The sequence below is a fragment of the Tupaia chinensis genome, unplaced genomic scaffold, assembly GCF_000334495.1.
Source record: "Tupaia chinensis unplaced genomic scaffold, TupChi_1.0 Scaffold000175_1, whole genome shotgun sequence".
NCBI classification, from domain to species: Eukaryota; Metazoa; Chordata; class Mammalia; order Scandentia; family Tupaiidae; genus Tupaia; species Tupaia belangeri.
Window position 1 is genome coordinate 2,721,719 of NW_006159650.1, and position 20,920 is coordinate 2,742,638.

Sequence of the window (20,920 nt, forward strand, 5' to 3'; positions counted from 1 at the left end):
ATGACTAATGCAGAAAGACTCAAGCCCAGCCTCATAGAAAAGGATACTGATGACATTACACCATACGGATGGCATCACAGAAATGGAATCTCACCAGTTAAAGATGATACCAGGCATCACTGCCTGCATGTTGATTCTATGAGAAACCAGAAAAAGACCCTCAGTGCAGACTTCTCAGGTTGGTTCTCTCATCTTAGAGAACAAGAGAATTGAAAACGTTGTAATAATATGCAAAAATATGTAAAAAAAATACATATTTTTTAAGAGAGATTTTTGCTACAGGGTATGTGCTTTCGCTGGAGAGAGAAAAAGACAGAGAGATAGAAAGCAAGAAATCACCCCCCCCTCCAGGGGCAATGGCCATACAACAATCTCTTCTCCATTCTCCTCTAGGGATTTTGGACACACACACATACCCAGCATGAGTTTTAAGCCGCTATGTCTGGGAATCAAATCACATTCAACTACGTGGGAGTCCAGTAACATAACCAGGACAATTGCTGGTCCCAGAAGTAACATTATTAATGAGGAAGGCAAAGGGAGAGGTGGACTTGGGTGGGCTTCCTTTGGACTACTCCTTCATCCTGTTCAAGTACAGTGTCTGGGGCAACAGCTCCCATCCTAGCTCCCCCATCTTTCCTCCAGACACATGCCTATCCTCAAGCATGTTTTAGGCACTGCACATAGAGAATGGGACCTGGGGACATTTGCATTTCCACTTTTCCCGCCCAGCAGGAACTGCACCCTGCTCTGAGGCACAGGAGTAAGTAAGGCGTGCTCAGTCACATGGTGCTCAGTCACACCAAATGCACAGCTTTTGCATACATGCCAATGCCCTTTGATAAATATTAAGAATATTTTTGTCCTTAAATGTGTACATGAGACTTTATCATCACTGTTTCTACAAAAGTCTCACAACGTGCCTCAAAATAATGAACGATCCCAAAGGGCGATCCCTTTCACACCTAACTACATCAAATCAGCTTCACGTGGCTTGAAAAAAAGTCACACTGTGACAAGCTGGAGATGAAACATAATATTTAAATCCAGGCCAGATGTTTTGCCAAATATGCTGCACTTCCTTGTGTGGAAGGCGATAGAAGCCCAGTGAATGTGTCATATGTGGGATCAGGAAGAACTTCATATTATGGAGAGGATTTGGACCTTTTTACCATCACTCCTTACATAGGTTTACTGAGGTGATCCAGGAGCAAAGAGAATCAAGTTGGTGCCACTTTCATCCATGCACACCTTTTACTCTTGGACAATGAGGAGTAATTCATGCTGTGCAGCCCAGAAGAGGATCCTTTCACCCACACGCCCCTCAGTTAATATGCACTGAGCATCTTCCACATGCCAGCCAACATGCCAGCCACTGTGCTTGCCCCTGGAGCTGGGGTCTCTGTGGGGCTTACATTCTATTGTGGGAGGAAAATAATAAGAAAACCTTTACATAAATATACACTATAATGACAGATGGGAGTGAATAAAATAAAGACAAATAAGGTAGATAGAAGACTGAACATCACAGGGTGGACTGGGGCAACTCTACACGGGTGGTCAAGAAACACCTCTCTGAGGAGGTGACATTTGAACAGAGCCTTGATGAAGGACAGAGTTATGGAACTGCCTAGAATCAAGAGTGTCAGGCTGAGGTAACAACAAATTCAAGTCTCAGAGGTAGAACCATAAAGTGACCAGATGGCTAGAATGAGTGAGAGGAGAGAATCCACGAACAACACTATAAGCAGCTGAGATTTATTCCAACACCAAAGGAGTCAAAGGGTAAGACAGACCTGCTTGAATGCTAGCGTGGCCTCTTACTAGCTGTACACCCTTAGAAAAGTTCATTGACCTCTGAGCTTCACTTTCCCCATCAAGGGAGTTATAATAAAGATACTTATTTCCCAAGATTGCATGATATAATGCTTCTAGATTATTAACCAAAATATATAATAAGTAGGGTTTGCTGAGTAGCTGCCATTGTTGCTGTTATATTTCTAGTTATTTCTGAAGTACTTTTTTCTTTGTTTTAGTTGTTCTTGTTTTTACTTTTGCTATAAGGTACAAGCACGGGCTGAAGAGACACAGAAGAGGGAAAGTGGGAAAGTACTCCCCACAGAGTGTGGCCATGCCACAATCTCTTCTCAGAATTTTAAGCATGCTCATACATGTGCTTGGCATGTTTTTCAAACTGTCAAATCTAGGACTCGAACCATTCAGTCAGCTATGTGAACTTCACCTTAATCACCACACCACCATCTGGTCCTATATTTCTAGTTTAATGCAGCAAATATCCTCTGAGGAGCTTTAAATCATTCTTTCTATTACCTTTAGTTTTTCTAAATAAATAAGTTCTTGGCATTTCCCTCAAATTCTAAAGAGTGATTTCTTTTGGTTGGGTTTGAATTACTTCTGCAGTTAAAAAAATTACCCTGATTATTAAAATCTGTATTACAAACTAGTAACAGCTGGCATTTTAGATTTTTAAAAACATCTGAGACTGTAGATACCAGACATAGTGTGGGAGGATGGTGGGAAATGGCAGAGGGTGAGAAGTAGGGACTCAAGGGGGGTAAAATGCAAAATATATAAGAAACAAGAAAGGAAAAGTCATTTGTTGATAATAACATGTATAGTAATATTATACATGTAATACAATATATAGTGTATTCTGGATAGGAAATCTCATTTTGTATGCTGTGATGATGTACAGTGAATGAATGTAAAATAAACAAATCAAAATTAAAAAAAATAATCTGGCCTAATGCAGTTTGAGTCCTGGACCTGGTGGCTTGCTTTCTCACTTTGTCTCTCTCCTGAGTGCACATTCCCTATAGCAAATAAATAATAATAATAATTAATGAAATTACATAAATAATTCTTTTTAAAAAACATCTTAGAGAGAAATATATGGCTCTTATGTTTTTATTTTACCAGATAAAATTTTGAAACAATTAAGCCTATCATCTATTCAAAATAGTGCTTTATAAAAAACAGGGCATTTGACATGAAATAATCTCAGAGAAGGGGCAATTCCTTCCTAGAAATTAACATAAACACACATACACACACACACACACACACACACACATGTGCATAAGTTTGTGTGCATGAACATGTGTGTATGTTTACTTGGATGTTCTCTCTCTCTCTGTGTAGTGTGTGTGTGTGTGTGTGTGTGTGTGTTGTTATCCAACAAAAGAAAAAGTTAGGAGTCATATATTGTTCTTTGAAATGTTTTTAAAATCAAATACATGTGCATGTGTATGTGTGAGTGCGAGTGTGCTTTTGCCCTTATTTTTCTCATTTTTCTGAAGGTCAGTGAACATGTCACCATACAAGAACAGACTTCTGTTGGCTTCCAGTTACAGCCTCTGCTCTGGACAACCAAGGTATGACCCATGCCACAGGTAAGAGGAGAAAAAGTCGGCAATGCTCAGCGCATCCTCCAGGGAAGGCACAGTTTGCCAATGAGCAGAATGGCACTTGTGAACATCTCACCTGCTGGAACGATAACTCTGCGCTCGTTCGTGGTCATGTTTGGGGGGGGCATGTGCTTCTCCTCCACGTAGCTGCCATAGTTTATCCCGACGGTGTCTGGGCTGCCCACCATCTTCCCGCCTTTTGTCACACTGCATTCATCAGGAGAGTTCCTGGAGGAGAAGATACATTTTTCCATTAGTATGGCAACTAGAGAACACTTCATGATCTTCTCCAGAAGATGGTAAGAACCAAGGAAGAGCAAGGTGGGAGACTGTGGAAAAAGCAACAGTGCCTGTTGTGGACTGAATGTCCCCCTAAATTTCCTATGCTGAGGCCCTTTCCTCCAATGTGATGGTACTAGGAGGAGGGATCTTAGGGAGGTAACTACAGTAAGATGAGATCTTGATGGTAGAGTCCCTATAGTGGGATTAGTGCTCCTATAAGAAGAGAACAAGATCACAGGTTGTTCTTTCTACCATGTGAGGACAAAGGAGGTGGCCAAGCCATCTGCAACCCAAGGAATAAGCCCTCACCAGACACCAACCCTGCTAGTGCTTTGATCTCATACTTCCAATTTCCAGAACTGTGAGAATCAGTTCCTGTTGTTTCAGCCACCAAGTCTGTGGTGTTTTGTTAGGGCCACCTGTGCAGCCTGAGACAGAGCCAGGCTCAGTAGCAGCACAGGGCATGCTCATGGGAAGCAAAGCTGACACCTGGCTTCTATTTCTAAAGCGTGTTCTTTCTGAAACTGTCATGTCAAAACTCCTTCTGTGACAACTGACTGGGAACAGTTACAGGGAACACTGAATGACTGTTGGCTCTTGCCATGTGACAGTAAACAGACAGGAGACAGGTGCTGGTAGGCAGCACCAAGGACACTTGCTGTTCAGTAAGGTTTATCCAAGCATGACGTTTTTCTTCAAAATTCTGTCTTGCATTTCAAATTCCTACAGCTAATCAGAAGCTTTGAAGACTCACAGTGTCAAACTTGCACCCCTCCCCACCACATCTGGATACCAGTTCAAGTGAAGGGTCTTGCTAGACATCAGGCTGCCTGTGGCTGCAGGACCTAATGGCCAAGACCCTTGCCTCATCCCCTCCCTCACTTGCCTTTGAACTCTCAAGATGTCATTGTTTTGGACAGTGCTCAGCACTAACTTTTCCTTGCTCCTGAGTTGAAGTTCAGCAGTTCAGTTTCAGGTGCTTCTGTTCTTTAGAAATAGGAAGAACTTTGGGTCACCCAGGATCAGTGACAATAATGTAGGGTGCTGGTGAGCAACAGGGAGGCAGAGCAGAAGAGTGATAGCCACCAATTTTTTACTCCTAAACACCTTTGAATGCTTGAAGACACCTTGAATAATCTAGGAAGGAACATATAGATCACCAGATGACTAGGAACAATGATAGAGGCACAAGAAATATGAGCAACCAATAAAACGTCTCTCCCCCAAGGGAAAATGTCAATCCTGCATCACTCACAGACAACACAATGGAAATCATGGAAATGCCAGACAAGCAATTAAGAATATTTGTAGTGACCAAACTAAATGAGGTACAAGAGAAAAGAGATAACGAGCTCCAGGAGATGAAGAAGTCCTTTCACAATCTGAAAGAAGAAATAGACACCAAAAAAAAAAAAAAAGAAACAGAATTGTTAGAGATTAAGATTGTGAAACAAGAAATTAAAACCTGATTATTAAAAGTTGATTAGATCACACAGAAGATCAAATCTTGAATGTAGAAGACAAAACCTCTGACCTAGAAAACGTATCAAAAAGACTGAGGGAACAATCAAGAAAAATGAGGAAAAAATACAAGAAATACTGGATACCATCAAGGGCCTCAATAGCAAGATAACTGGTATCTCAGAAGAGGAAGAAAATTGATAATTTATTTTATGAAATCCTGGGAGAAAATTTTCCAAACCTAGAGAGACATTCAAATATCCAGACAGAAGAAATACATAGGACCCCAAATAGAATCAACCCAAGAAGATTCTTTCCAAGGCACATCATAGCCAGATTGGCCAAAACCACAGACTAAGGCAAGATACTAAAATTGGCAAGAGGGAAACATCAAGTTACTTACGAAGATTATCCCATCAGGCTATCATCAGACCTCTCATTGGGAACAATACAGGCAAGGGAAGAATGGAGAAATATAGGCAAAGTGTTAAATGAAAAACAATTTCAACCAAGAATACTCTACCCAGAAACATTATCCTTCATATGGGAAAAAAAGATAAAAACAATCTCAAAAAACAAAACCTGAAAGAATTTACCAACTCCAGACCAGCTGTTCAAGAGGTTCTGAAGGGAGTGCTTATATCAGGAAAACTAAAAAGTTAGGACAGTTATAAGAGAACAAAAAATAACCAAGAAAATGGCTCATTTAATGATAGGAACATGTCCAGAAATATGGATAATAACATTGAACATTATTGGATTAAATTCTCTGATCAAAAGACACAGAGTGGTTGAATGGGGGAAAAAATGCAGAAACCCTCTATCTGTTGCCTACAAGAAATGCACTTTACAGATAAAGACATATATAGACTAAAAGGGCTGGAAAAAGATATTCCATGCAAATGGAAATTTTAAAAAAGGGCTGCAATTGTGATACTGATTTCAGATAAAATAGGCTGCAAGACAAAGACTGTAACAAGGGACAAAGAAGGGCATTATATAATAGTAAATGGGCTAATGCATCAAGGAGACATAACACTTATAAATTTCTATGCATCCAACTCAGGAGCACCTAAATATGTGAAGGAACAACTGCTGGAGAGAGGAGAAAGGAGAGACAGGGTCCAACACTATAATTGTTGGGAATCTCAACACCTTATTATCTCCTTTAGACATATCTTCTAGACAAAAATCAGCAGAAAGAGACAAGACCTAAATGATACTATAAATTAAATGGGCTTGACAGACATCTATATAACTTTCCACCCTAAGACCACAAAATATACATTTTTCTTACCCTGGTATGGAACCTTCTCAAAGATTGACCATAATATAGGACACAAATCAAGCCTTTATACATACAAAGTCACAGAAACTAAACCAGCATCTTCTCAGCCCATGATGGAATTAAGCTTGATATTAATTCCAAGAAACACCCTCGAAAATACACAAACACATGGAAACTAAACAACCTAACTCTGAATGACCTCTTAACTACCGACGAAATTAAGTCTGAAATCAAAAAATTTATGGAAACAAATGATTACAAACACATGAGTTTCCATAATCTATGGGACACAGCAAAAGCAGTCACAAGAGAAAAATTCATACCAATTATTGCACATGAGAAAAAAATAGAAAGGTACCAAATAGACAACGTAACATGCCTCAGGGAATTGTAAAAACAACAACAACAAAAAAGCAAAATATGCCAGGCAAAAAGAAACAATAAAGAATTGAGCAGAAATAAATGAAATAGAAAATAAACTCTGCGGAAAATAAATGAAAGCAACAGCTGGTTCTTTGAAAAAATTAACAAAACTGACATACCACTTGCTAGACTGATGAAAAAGAAGAAATGAGATAAATCAAATACGTGATGAAACAGGCAACATTACGATAGACACAATAGAAATATAAAACATCATTAGAGGATACTATGAGCGACTATACGCCAAAAACGAGAACATGGAGGAGATGGACAAATTCTTGGATGTATATAATCTACCAAGATTGAATCAGGAGGGCATATAAAACCTGAATAAACCCGTAACGAGCCATGAGACTGAATCAGTAATAAATAACTTCCTGACAAAGAAAAGTCCTGGTCCTGATGGCTTCACTTCTGAATTCTACAAAACTTTTAAGGAAGAGTTAACCGCTATCCTATTCAAATTATTTCTAAAGATTCAAAAGGAAGGGAATCTTTCACATACATTTTACGAAGTCTCCATCATCCTCATTTCCAAAACATATAAAGACATAACAAAAAAGAAAAACTACAGACTCTGATGAATATAGATGCAAAAATTCTCAACAAGATACTTGCAAATCGCATCCAACAACATTTACAAAAGGTTACTCATCACAACCAGGTAGGCTTTATCCCAGGGATGAAAGGGTGGTTCAATATACAGAAGACCATAAATATAATAATCCATATTAACAGAAAAAAGATAAAAACCATATGATCATTGCAATTGATTCAGAGAAAGCATTTGATAAAATACAACATCCTTTCAGGATTAAGACTCTCAGCAAGATTGGTATAGAAGGGTCATTTCTAAACACAATAAAGCCATATATGAAAAATCTATAGCTAACATTATAGTGAACGGGGGAAAGCTAAAAGCTTTTCCACTAAAAACTGGTACTAGACAAGGCTGCCCACTTTCTCCACTGCTTTTTAATATAGTACTGGAAGTCTTAGCCAATGCAATCAGAAAGCAAAATATGAAAGGCATTCAAAAAGGCATTCAAATTCTTCAAAGAAGAATTGAAAATATCTTTAACTGCACATGACATGATGGTATACTTAGAAGACTCAAAGGTTTCCATGAAAAAAACTTCTCAAAGTAATAAATGAATACAGTTAAGTGTCACGATTTCTATACAGCATTTCTATATACAAACAACTTGAACGAAGTAGATGTGAAGAAAAGAATCCCTTTCACCATAGCCACAAAACATGTAAGATACCTAGGGATAAACCTAACTAAGGAAATCAAACACTTTTACAAAGAAAACTACGAAAATCTCAAAAAGATATTGAAAAGGACACAAACAAGTGGAAGGACATTCCATGTTCCTGGACTGGAAGAATTAATATAATCAATGGCTGCATACCATGACCATTGGCCTAAGCCATCTGACCAGATACTCCTGTGTATAAGCAACTGTGCCCAGCAACTGGAAACCATGGAATCAGCTCAAGTTAGTCAAACTGGACTTAAAATTTGGTAAAACGTTTACCTGCCAAAAGAGACTATCACCCTGCTCTCTGGCTGATGCTGAAGAGTCAATTATTTCATCCCCATGAAAGAGAAGTGGGGAATGAAGCAGGCATGACTCCATCTTGGAGGAGTAACTCCATCTTCGAGGAGTGCCTCCAAAAGAAGTGGGGAAAGAAGCAGGAGGACTCCATCTTGGAGAAGCACCACCATTATGAACTGTTAAATTCCTATGACTGGAAACCTGCCCTCTCCTCTTTTATTTAAGAGTAAATAGAGTGATTAACATTCCTATTGTCTTTAAATCCCCATTTCTCCTATTCACCTTAATGATGATTATCCTGTTTATCTGCTTTTTCTTGCTTCTATACTATGCTTTTGGTTTTACATTGTAAAGCCCTACCCCCTACCCTTTCAAGCCTACTGATCTTTGTCCTTGTAAATCATTAGCTCATCCAGGACATGATTGTGCATTTTTGGCCTATATATTTCTCTTTTCACTTGGGGCTGCAGGGTTTTGAGAGGCATGAGTCTCCCCCACTCCCATATGCTACAGCTTAATCAATAAACTCCAATAAATTTTAAAAAATGGCAATTCTACCCAAATTAATCTACATATTTAGCAATTCCAATCAAAATACAAAACATTCTTCACAGATCTAGAAAAGACAATTACAGAATTTGTTTGGGATCATAAAAGACTGCAAAGCAATCCTGTGCAAGAAGAATGGAATAGGCAGCATATCACTCCCTGACCCCAAAATATACTATAAAGCTGTGAGCATTAAAACAGCATGGTATTGACACAAAAACAGACAGATCAATGGAAGAGAATAGCAATTCCAGAAATAAACCCCAAAGCTTACAGTGAACTGATTTTTGACAAAGGATACCGTAAGTCAATCTATTGGGAAAAGGAAAACTTCTTGAGCAAATGGTGCTGGAAAAGCTGGGTATCCACCTAAAGAAACATAAAGCTGAATCCCCATCTTTCACCATTAACAAAAATCACCACAAAATGGGTCAAAGATCTGAACCTAAGACCTCAAACTATAAAATCACTGGTAGAAAACACTGGGAAAACTCTGGGAGACACTGGGGTAGGCAAAGTCATCTTAAATAAGACTCCCAGATCACGGGGTATATCTCTAAAATAGACAAGTGGGACTTATCAGATTAAGACGTTTCTACACAGCAAAGACACAGTGATTAGTGTGAATCAACAACCCTCAGAAAGAGAGAATATTTTTATAAAATATGCCTAAGCTAAGGAACTGATAACCAGAATACACAGGGAGCTCAAGCATCTTGCCAAAAAAAAAAAAAAAAAAAAAAGTTAAACCAAGTTAAAAGAAGGGAAAAAGGGGGGCCACCCAACAAGTTCAACACATAATGCAGTGGCCATGACCATTTGCAAGAAAGCTAACAAAGTAGTCTGTGTTTTTGTTATTTTTAAATCTAGATATTTTGCCACTCCAACAAAACTGGCTGATATAATGTTGAAATAAGTCTACTTTATTTAATTTGCTAACTGAAGCTTTGTAGTAAAATTATGGAACCATAAACACAGACCTAATATAGACTTGACCTTCAAGTCTAAGAAGGTGAAAATGATCCAAGGCAGAAGGTCTCTCAATGGGACAGGGCTAAAGTGGGATGGAGCAGGTAAGTCTACACCTGAAGGACAAGGCAGGATATGGACAGGAAGGGCAGATGAGTGGGGACCAGTAACCTGGAAAGAGTTCATTCAGTATCTGAGAACTTTAGAAATATAAGTTTGTTTTCAGCCTCACTTGCAAGTGTGTTTGGAGCCCATGAAAAGAGTTTAGTGGTAACAATGAGGCAAGAACAATTACCATCTGGCAATGGAAGTTACAGTCAGGGTTGCACAGGACTCAGGCCCAACCATTGACCTGGCAATACATCACGCTGCCTGATGGTGTCCTTGCAGCTATACTAACATGAAGGAAATGTAAAAATAATAATGATCTGAGTTCCCATGGAGTAGATACTGTATATTTCCAACACTGACTCCACATGCATTATTTCCTCTTGATGCTATTTTTCCTGGCTGCAAACATTTATCTCTAAAAGACCCATCCTAATATCAAAACATAGAATGTCTTCACTTGAGACTTAGTTTCCTGTTCCTCTGGAAAATTTCATCAGTTGAGTGGGGTGTGGGTGTTTTGGTATATATTTGTCTCAAAGAGAGAAGCTATAGTGGTGGAGAAGTTAGAGAGATTTAGTTTCTTAGGAAAAAGACTTTAGATGGTACCCATGTGATGGGAATAGCTCCTGTCACAACAAAAAGAACAGGACGAACTTTGTTCCAATTGGCTAGCTCATTGACCCATTTAGGCGATGCTTACTGAGTGCCTGATGTATTCTAAGCATTATCAATTCTTTCTTCTCCAGTTAAGCTATTAACCATCTTAAAAGTTAAAGTCCAATAAGAGGAGCAGAATTAGAGAAACAGGGGACACTGGGGACTAAAATGCCTTCAGACCAACCTTTGTTTTATTTTCTTTTAATTCTTGAGGATGAGAATTCTAGGCATGGATCACAAGAGTTTTCCTATAGCATTAAAACAGATCCCTATTCCATATATGATAAACTATTAAAATGCGTTTTGCCAAAGCTTTCTCTTTTTTTGGAGAGTTTTTTTTGTTTTTTGTTTTTTGTTTTTTGCTATAGGGCACATGCATTCACCAGACAGACAGTGAGAGACAGAGAGACAGAAAGCGTGAAATCACTCCCCAGGGGGGATGGCTATGCCGCAATCCCTTCTCCCATGTTCTCCTCTCGGGATCTTGGACATGCGGCACATGCTCCCGGCGTGAGTTTTCAGCCACCAGGTCTGGGAAGCGAACCGTGGTTGACTATAGGGGAGTCCAGCGACACAGCCACTACGCTAACTGCTGGTCCCACATTTTGCCAAAGCTTTCTAAAAACATGTGTAAACATTTCAACTAGGAGTAATGATCAGCAGTTATTTTGTTTTCATTTTACAACCACAAAACATAATTTATCTCATTAAGTTTTTAGTTTTAAGTATAGAAAACAGCAAAATGAGACCATTAGACCCTGTTTTCAAAACTTGCACCTTTCGAATAATTAAAAAATTCCCTTTTTTCCCTCATTGTTTTCAGTACACTATAAAGTTATATGCAATTCAATGTAATATAAGAAAGATTATGATGATAATAAATTAAAAAAAGAAATGATTTACAAATAAAAATAAATAAATAAAATAAAATAAAATGATGGAATAGACCCACTGTTTTGATTATTTCAAATGGTTTCCGTAATAACTCTAAGGAAACTCCAACCCCCAAAGAGGAGGAAAGGTCATTGACAAATGGACCCAAAGCAGATAGTACTACTGTTTAAATAGACCCCGTTGTCCTAAAGAGAATTTTGTAAAACAAGGTCTCATTTTGATTTTTTTTAAGTTTTTTTTTTTTTTAATTTCTTTCATGCAGAGAGAGAAAGGCACCCTCAACAGAATCTTGTACTGAATCTCCTTCCCCCAGCCTTTCATCCAGACATCACTGGCACATGTGTCTGGTGATTACATTTTGACCTGGAAACTGAACCCCAATCCTCCACATGGTTCCAGCATTGCAGAGTGTTGCCTAACCACTATGCCACTGTAGCTGGGCCTAATTTTGCTGTTTTCTACCATGAAAGCAGGGATGATAAAACTTAATGAGACAAATTATGTTTTATGGTTGTAAAATGAAAACAAAACAATGTTATTGAACTTTGCTCCTATTTGAAATTTTATCACTCTTCAGTCATTTCCCCTTGTTAATTCTCTTAGAAACTTTAACAGCAAGAATAACATTAACCTGTGTGACCTGTTCAAAGAGCTTAACAGTGAACAATCCTCATATCAGCTCCTATGGTAGGTGCTGACCTCATCTCCATCTTACAGAGGTGGGAACTGAGGACAAAGACCAGGACTGACTCTGAGTCTCAGTGCCAGAAAGAGATAGAACTGAGACTTGAAGTGAGGCTACAGGAACTCACCATCCCAGCACAGAATGCCTCATGAAGTAAAGGTAAGACGCCACCTTTTAAAAGGTAAAAACAGACCTTCATTTCAGAAAGACATCAAAAGCTCCCTGACTCACCACTGAACTCTGAGCAATTCCTGGGGAAGAAAATAATTCTTCAGAGGCATCTAGATGCTGCTTTAATAACAGGAAATCTTATCATATAAAGAATTTCAAAGGTGTTTGTTTAAATGTCTCATCATAAATAAACATTGTCAGTTCTTTGCCCAGGTGCAGTAAGAAAAGGCCCATGCTGGGGAAATCTGCCTCTTGTTTATTACACTACATCAACGCCTTCCTCCCGCATTCTGAGGTTTATAAGTCGCCAGGAAAATCTCTTACACACAGCATGGTACCCCACTTGCACCCAGCATTACCCAAAATAGAGGACCCCGGGTTCTCCATTCAAACATGATATGGATTTGGATGCTTACTACATTGCTTTTAGCAAAGTATTCCGTCTGAACTCTTATGTTTTTAAGACAGCAGTTCTGTGAAAATCTAAGGTTATTCATTAGATGGTTGTTAAACGAATTATCATTTGGTGAATATATTAATAATATATCTCTGTTTTATAATTTAGGGCATAAGTCTCTTTATTGCAAATAAGCATAGTTCAAAATATTTCTCTCCAAAGTCTTTTCATTAAGGACATACGAACCATATTCTTGAATCTGTATTTTGGGTGTGGGTTCTATTTGTGACCCACAAATCATTAGTCTTGATAGTCCCACACTAGGTGTGGCATCAGAGTGAGCAAACAGGAGCTGAGGACAGTTTTACTTTCTCCTACTCATAACGGGAGAAATTCCATAGTGGTCCAAGAATCAGCCCAGGAGGAAAAGGTTGTTTACAATGAAAAATTCTAAGAATTCATGGCCATATCACTTCCTAACTCCTTGACAATACTCTTGGGGGTACATAATTTGAAAAATTTAGCCTTTGAAGCAATCTCACACTTGTTCATGATATTTAGGCATCATTGTGGCCACTCTAGGAAACATAAGAATAACGTAGAAAGGTATCTCAGCCTTTATAGTGAAAAAAAAAATAGGATATTAGTACCCTCGTGATAACTGGACATGCATGTCCAATTAAATTGGCTTGATGAGCCTCAAATAGTAATTGCTCCCTAAATATGAGGGGCCTTCAAAAAGTTTGTGGAAAATTTATATTGTGAAAAAATTATGTACCAAAATAAACTTACACTGTAATTCCATTTTCCATGGACTTTCTTAATTCTCCTGATAACACTTGGAGAATTAAGGTCAGGTGAGTTGAGAATATGAGCATTAACTTCTGAAAACACACTAGATTTCTAAACTGAAATCTAGTAGGAGGACATGGTAGAGAGCAGCAAATAAATTGGCTATTTTGCTAAGTTATAATTAAGAAGAGGAGGGCAGGCATGCTGTCAAGCCCTACTGGGTTCTCATAGGGGCACAGATCAGAGACCTGGAAGAAACGTTACCCACGACCTGGGCATGACTGCCTGGAAACTACTAGATAAACAAGAATTTACTTATGTTAACAGTTTTCAGGGTAAGGGCTGCATAATTTTTCTCTCAAACTCTAGAGTTATATTTGTGTGTATGTGTGGTAATTTGGACCATATTTTATCCCCCTGCCCATCTTCAAACTATGAACTTTGAGGTAGACTGTTAAAATGCATTCAAAAACAAATGACAAGGTAAATAATTAAGAGACTATAAATGACTCGAAAATGAGGGCAGAAAATTATCAAGGGATAAAATCAGCCACTGAGTGGCCTTACTGTTCACAGTACTGGAAGCAGGACAACAGCTTATCTCTGAGCTTCCAACCAGCCAAAGCAAAGAGGGAAACAATTCCCATTACAAGGTTCAAGGAATCAATAAGACAGGAGCCAGACAGTGGTAAAACATGACTCTGCAAGGCAATCTCACATGGGAAAGTTCCACATTCAGTTCTAGAGATTTCTCAGAGTGGGCCAAGCACACACAAAGCCTAAGATCCAGAGTTGCAAATGGCTGGGGTGGGTTGTGCCTTCAAGACCCTGTTAGGAGTGCTGTCTCTCTGTCTCTCTTACTCATGGAAAAACTGAATGAACTTTTAAAAGACTAAGAAGAAGATGGACACATATCAGTTAGTCACCAGACAAAAAGCTTTCCTCGGGTTGAGATTTGAGAGAAGTTTCTCTCAAGGCTTCTTTGAAGAGAACTGGGCGATGTAGCAACAATATCCTCCCTCATCCCATCATTAATCTAAGAAACTTCTGCACACTGCAGGAGGCACCAATGGCAAAGCATAGCACCTGAAGCACACAGCTCACTGCTGCTTCAGCTACAGAAATCCAGTGGTCGTATGTCGGCCAGTCCTCCCTGCCAGCCAATTTCAGAAAGAGCTGACCAGTCAGAGTCCAAACAGCATAGCAATACAAAACTAAATAAATAATTATGAAAAAAACTTTGAAGGATGCAGTGTGGAATAGCCCTCTAGTTTCCACAATCTTTTAATCTCTAGATTTTAATTTAAATTTGTCAGTATTAAATAGGATAGTATTTATGTCTCTGAGAGCACCTAATATATTGTAGTAAACAATCCTTATAGACCTTAGTTGGTTCAGCTTCTAATCAGTATTTGACAATTTGCTCATGCTAAAGAGAGCTCCAAATTCTTCATGTGTTCACATTATAATAAATGTAATATATGGTAAAACATTTCAAACAGTACCCAGCACATGGCCAAAGCTATGTGATAGCTGATTTTTGCAGTTCTTTTCATCTGTACAACCCCATGAGGTAAACACTCTTAAGCAATAGCAACTTTATATATGGAGCACAGACATGTTGGATAACTTGTTTAAGACTGTATAACCAGAAGTGGAGGAATTGGGATTTGAACCTAGCTGGGGTCCTTAATCTAAGTATTGACCACCATACTTCCTGACCTCCCTGTAATGCCATACAAGTAGACTCTTTCACAGAGAGTAAACATAACTAAATGGACCCTCAAAAGAATCAACTTCGTATTACTGCTTATTTTCCAAAGAATATCCTCTGAATACTTCTGAAGAGAGTCATGGAAGGGTGTTATAGATGTGATCTCACTGGGGGCAGCCATGTGAGAACAAAGCAGTGCCCCTTGGAGACTTTGAGATAACAATGTTTATTTAGGCACACACATGAATTTTGGTAAGTTCCATTTAAAAAAGGAAACAGGGCCAGTGGTGGCACAGTGGCAACATAACTGGACCCACATGGGACAGGTCTGGGTTTGCATGTCACAACCTTTCTGATCGTACTGGTCCCTCGTATATGCTTTCCCATGATTGGACCAGCTGGTACTGGGGGTGGATGCAGCATGACAATCCCATTGAAGTTACCTGCCACTGTGTCTGTTTCTTTCTCTCTCATGAAAGAAATGAATAAACTTGAGGGGAAAAAAAGAAAAGTAAAAAAGAAAATTGGCCAACTCAATTTGTAGTTCAATGTCATATGCTCCTCTCCAAAACTTCACTGAGGTCCTCCGCACAAGGCATATTCCACATCTATGGTGCATGATCATCTACAAGTGTGAAAGGAAGTCAGACAAGGAGTTCTAGTGCTAAGAGAGCTGCACAGGAACTAATCAGACTCAGATCATGAGCTCAGGGAGGTAGAAATGAGGAGGACAGAAGTGGGCCACTGGGAAAGCAGTCAATCTAATTTTTTCTTTTCTAATTTTTTAAGAGTAAATGGAACACAGCCCAAGACTAAAGCTTCATTTAGCTGTTTTCATATATAATTCCTTTTAAAAAAGAATTATTTATTTAATTTTATTATTATATATTATTATAATATTATTGTTTAATATATAATATTATTATATATTATTATATATAGTACTATTATTATAATATTATATTTATTATAGGGCACATGTACCCACCTTAGAGGGAGAGAGAGAAAGCAAGAAAGCAAGCTGCCAGGTACAGTACTCGAATTGTGGTCAGTCACATTGGAGTACAGTGCCTTACCATGCCAGCTGCCGGCCCTGCTGGTGGTTAAGGCATAATACCTTTTTGAAAAAGTGGCAATACAGGGGCCAGCAAATGGTGTAATGGTTACATTGCTAGACTCCTACATAGTCGACTGTGGTTCTAGTCCCAGACCCAGTAGCTTAAAACTCATTATCAGGCATGCGTACATGCCCAAAATCTTCAGAATGGAGGAAAACGGATTGCAGCATGGCCATCCCCCCGGGGAGTGATTTCTCACTTTTTGTCTCTCTGTGTCTCCAGTGAGTGCACACACCTTTTAGCAAAGAAAAAAAAAAGTGGCAACATGCCTGTAAAAATATGCTGAGAAATATAAAATTAGGTCTTTGGTCTTTGAAAAACAAAATAAATTTGGCATCTGACGTGAGTTTTCGCACATCAGAGTCTATGGCAGGCAGGTTCCGTCATGGAAAGAGCCTGCCGTGAAATGGTACAACATGGCCATTACTTGGCCATTAGTTTGACAAGCATGGCACCTCAGCCCCATGCTGGTCTTGACCCCTGTGAGTGTGAATGGGCGTCATTTATCCAAAAATGTCAGTAACTATAGCCCCAAGCAGCAGCTCTGAGCACACTAGCTACATTAAACCTGTGATTCACCTTTACTTCCAAAGTCAGTCAAAATGGAATTTATATCTTCCTTTTTCAGCTGATAGAAGCAAACCTGCCAATTCTATTGAGAATCTACCCATTCTTCAATACCCATACTCCTCCTTACTCCTCAGAATTCCTCTTGCACCTGGAGACAACTTCTCACTGCCTTGTTCTCCATCTGTCCTGCTGGAGTAACCTCAAGATTTCCTTCCAAGGCATCCTCTTTCCCAACACAAATCCAAGCTGGCTGCATCCAATCTAACCCTTTCCATGGCCCATAGTGCCTTAGATAAATCCAATTCTTTAGCTCTTCCTTGGTGATACAGTCCTGGGGCTGTGCAATTCATTAATTCACTTAGCAACTATTTGGAATCTTGCAAAGGTTTTTAGAAAATACATATTATGGGAAAATAACTACACATGTATTTTGGACATTCTTTGTGCAACATGATAAACTTGTATTTTAATTTCATTTTCTTTCCCACAAATTTTGTAAAGTCCCCATATGTTGATGGAGCATCTCTCTATGCCAGGTGCTGTCCCAGGTGCTGGGAATACATCACTGTCCCTGTTCACAGAGAGAGTATTCCAGTAGCCAAAGCCTGTTTTCCAAATCCGCATGCACTGCCCCTGAAGACCATGTTCCACATCACCCCATCCCTTCTCTCCCCCTGGTCTGTGTTGTTGCTATTCCCTCTGCCTACAACTCTGGTGCCTCTGCCTGTGACCACCTAGCATATATTGTATGCACCTGCACGAGTCAGGTCACCTTCTCTTTAAGCCTTTCCTGGGTCTTTTCCACCTGTCACTCTCTGTATCTGCTCAGTAAGTGTCTGAAATGCATGAGTGAATGAATGAATTTAAGAACAATTCTCCCCAACTAAATATTGAGTTCCCTACCTTGTCGTTGTGGTGCCATAGAAACCCCCTCACCAAGAAAACCAATGTTGACCTTTGCTGACCTTGGACAAGTCACTTAACTTCTTGAGGCTTAAATTTTTATTCACAGAAAGTACTGAATGCTTCCTCGAGTTTGCTGTGAGGACACTCTGACATGATTCACGTGAATATGCTTTGCAAGCTGTGAAGCACTATGCAAATTAACACAGCAACACACTGCTGGTGTGTGTGGGGGGTTGGTGGTGTTTTCTGTTGTTGTTATTGGCACCTGATTCATAATTGCACCTCAGTAAACTCTTATGTGAGTACAGAACCTAATGTTTACTCTTGTGCTGTCTTTAGCTTATGACTACTTATTAGAAAGTCACCATCTTCTTGAGTGATTTTTAGTTTACTAGGTGATTTCATGTTAAGAACTTGGTGATGAAGCTCCATGGAAGAAATGTAAAGACTTGCTAGGCAGCTCTACCTAAGAAGCCAAAGAGTTCAGCTCCATGAGAAGACCCCTACAAGGAGCCTGGCTGGGACAAGCATCCCAGGCCTGCTTGTCTCAAACCTGAAGACAAATAAATCCCTCCTCAGGTGATTTTCTTCATAAGGATCCTAAAGTTGACCAAAGTCCCAATCAAGTTCCCTAGCATGAATCGAGGAAAATTACCACAAAAGGTATTTTTAGGACCCTAGACAAGGAGGGGATTGTTTGGAGAGCCCCAGGGTAATTTGTGGGTCTGTTTTATTTCTGAATCAGAGATGGTGGAAAAGCTGCTTCAGACCCCACGGCTTGAGCAGCGGGTGGAGCCCACAGTGATTCATGTGGAACCCCAGGCTCAAACTGAAACCAAAGATGTTTGTCTTCACAGCTGTGTGTTATTTTTACCCTTACTAAATATGCTCTCTTACACCTGGAATTTCAGCCTCTTCCCAACAGTTCTGTTCCTTCCCCCTGCTCTGACACAGCTGAAGACAAAATTAATTAAAAAGTCACCACCAAATCACCAACAGTTAGTTCTTTGTCCCTTAAAAAAAGCTTGAAGTTTCCTTGAGAAAGTTTCATTATTTTAGTGCATAATTTCTCTTTACAGCTGAAAATGGATATCAGCAAGACCGTACTGAGACCATGTTTTAGATCTTGAAAACTGAGGGGAGGGAGGAGAGAGATTCATCATTTAGAAATAAACTTATTTTTTCCTTAGGTTTTTGCCATAGAGCACATGTGCTTGCTAGAGAGAAACAGAGAGAGGGAAAGTGAGAAATCCCCCCGAGGAGGGATGCAACACCTCAATCCCTTCTCCTCCATTCTCCTCCTGGGATTTTGGGTATGCACACACACGCATGCCTAGCATAATTTTTAAGCTGCTAGGTCCAGGATTTGAATCACAGTCAGCTATATAGGAGTCCAGCGCTGTGACCGTCACACCACCTGCTAGCCCCAAAATAAACTCTATTAAAGAATTAGGTTTCTTTCTTTCTTTCTTAAGTTTTTTTGCCATAGGGTATGTGCTCTCTCTGGAAAGAGACAGAGACAGTGAGAACAAAAGCGAGAAATCACTTCCCAAGGGGTATGATCATGCTGCAATTTTTTCTCCTCCATTTTCCTTCAGGATTTTGGGCGCACACACACACTCATACCTCATGTGATTTTTAAGGCTCCTGTTCTAGATCTAACCATGAATGACCACGTGTAATTCCAGGCCACTAACCACTATGACATCTGCTGGCCCCAAGAATTAGATTTCTATAAGCAGTTACATGATAAGGACATGATGTGACATCTTTTCTATCATTTGAGTTGTTTGTTTGAAACATTCCATTTTCCAGAGAGAAGAGAATGAAGTCCAATAACCATTAGGATGATTTAGGCTTTTATTTTCATTACAGGGTATTCAAATTATGTTTGACCAAAATGATTTCACTGTCAAGATAGAGCATGCCAAAGTAGCTCCTTCCTCCTACTAAGTACCCACAGTGACCCCATGGAATTGGCTTGTATCACGGTGAAGAGCACAATTCTTATATTCTTCTCTTCTACAAAATGTTGTCATCCATCTGAGGTCCCAAGAGATGGAAAATACTGTAATGAGTGACTGCAGAAGAGAAGGGACCAGGACAATTCTGCTTGGAACAGAAAAGCAGTACCTAAGCTTTGGTGTCCCTTTCTAACATTTTCCTCTCTCAACCTGTGCCTCAGTTCTCTTTTGTTGTTGTTGTTTGTTCATTTATTTCTTCCATGAGACAATGCATGAGAGAGAGAGAGAGACCCCTCAACAGGGTCTTCACATGCCAATCCACCCCCAGACTTAGCCAGCATGGATCACAAGCATACATGGATCCAGAGTGCCCAGGGAGGTCCCAGGCCATTAACTCAGGGCCTTTCCCATGTGGGTCCAATTGCATTACCACACCTTGGTTCTGCAGCATGATGAATTGACATCAAGGTCACCATGAGTAAAGCAAACTACTTACTGACTGACTGCACAATGATAGACTGAATACTTATGTCTCCCCCTTCGACAATTTGATGTTGAAACCTAACCCAATCTGATGGCATGAGGGAGTGACACCTTTGGGAGGTGACTAGGCCATGATGTGGATCCCTCATGGAAACTAATAATGTCCTTGCCTAAGGGACTCCAGAGAGCTCCATTGTCGCTCCCACCTCATGATGATGCAGTGATAAAGGAGCCATCTGTGAACCAGAAAGTGGTTCCTCCTTAGACACCGATTCTGCTGGTGCCTTGACCTGGGACTTCCAAACCCCAAAACTGTGAGAAATAAATTTCTTTTCTCCACAAGCCACCCAGTCTCTGGTATGTTTGTTATAGCAGCCCAGGCTGACTAAGACTCTCTCTATGACAGTTAGGAAAAATGACTAGTTCAGAAGTCCCAACAGGGTACACCACCCACAGCTTGGAAGGTGACCAAGCTTTTTTTTTTTTTTTTTTGGGT

The 20,920-nt window shown here is 39.6% G+C and overlaps 1 protein-coding gene across 2 annotated transcripts in view; it reads right to left on the minus strand.

The window, feature by feature from the left end:
• The window catches only part of ERG (ETS transcription factor ERG), a 139,306-nt gene that overhangs the window by 49,446 nt on the left and 68,940 nt on the right, over positions 1–20,920 (minus strand). For both annotated transcript variants that reach the window (XM_006146287.1, XM_006146288.3), the window contains exon 3: positions 3,505–3,656. In XM_006146287.1, coding sequence (XP_006146349.1) covers positions 3,505–3,656 — 152 coding nt within the window. The remainder of the gene's footprint in view (positions 1–3,504; positions 3,657–20,920) is intronic.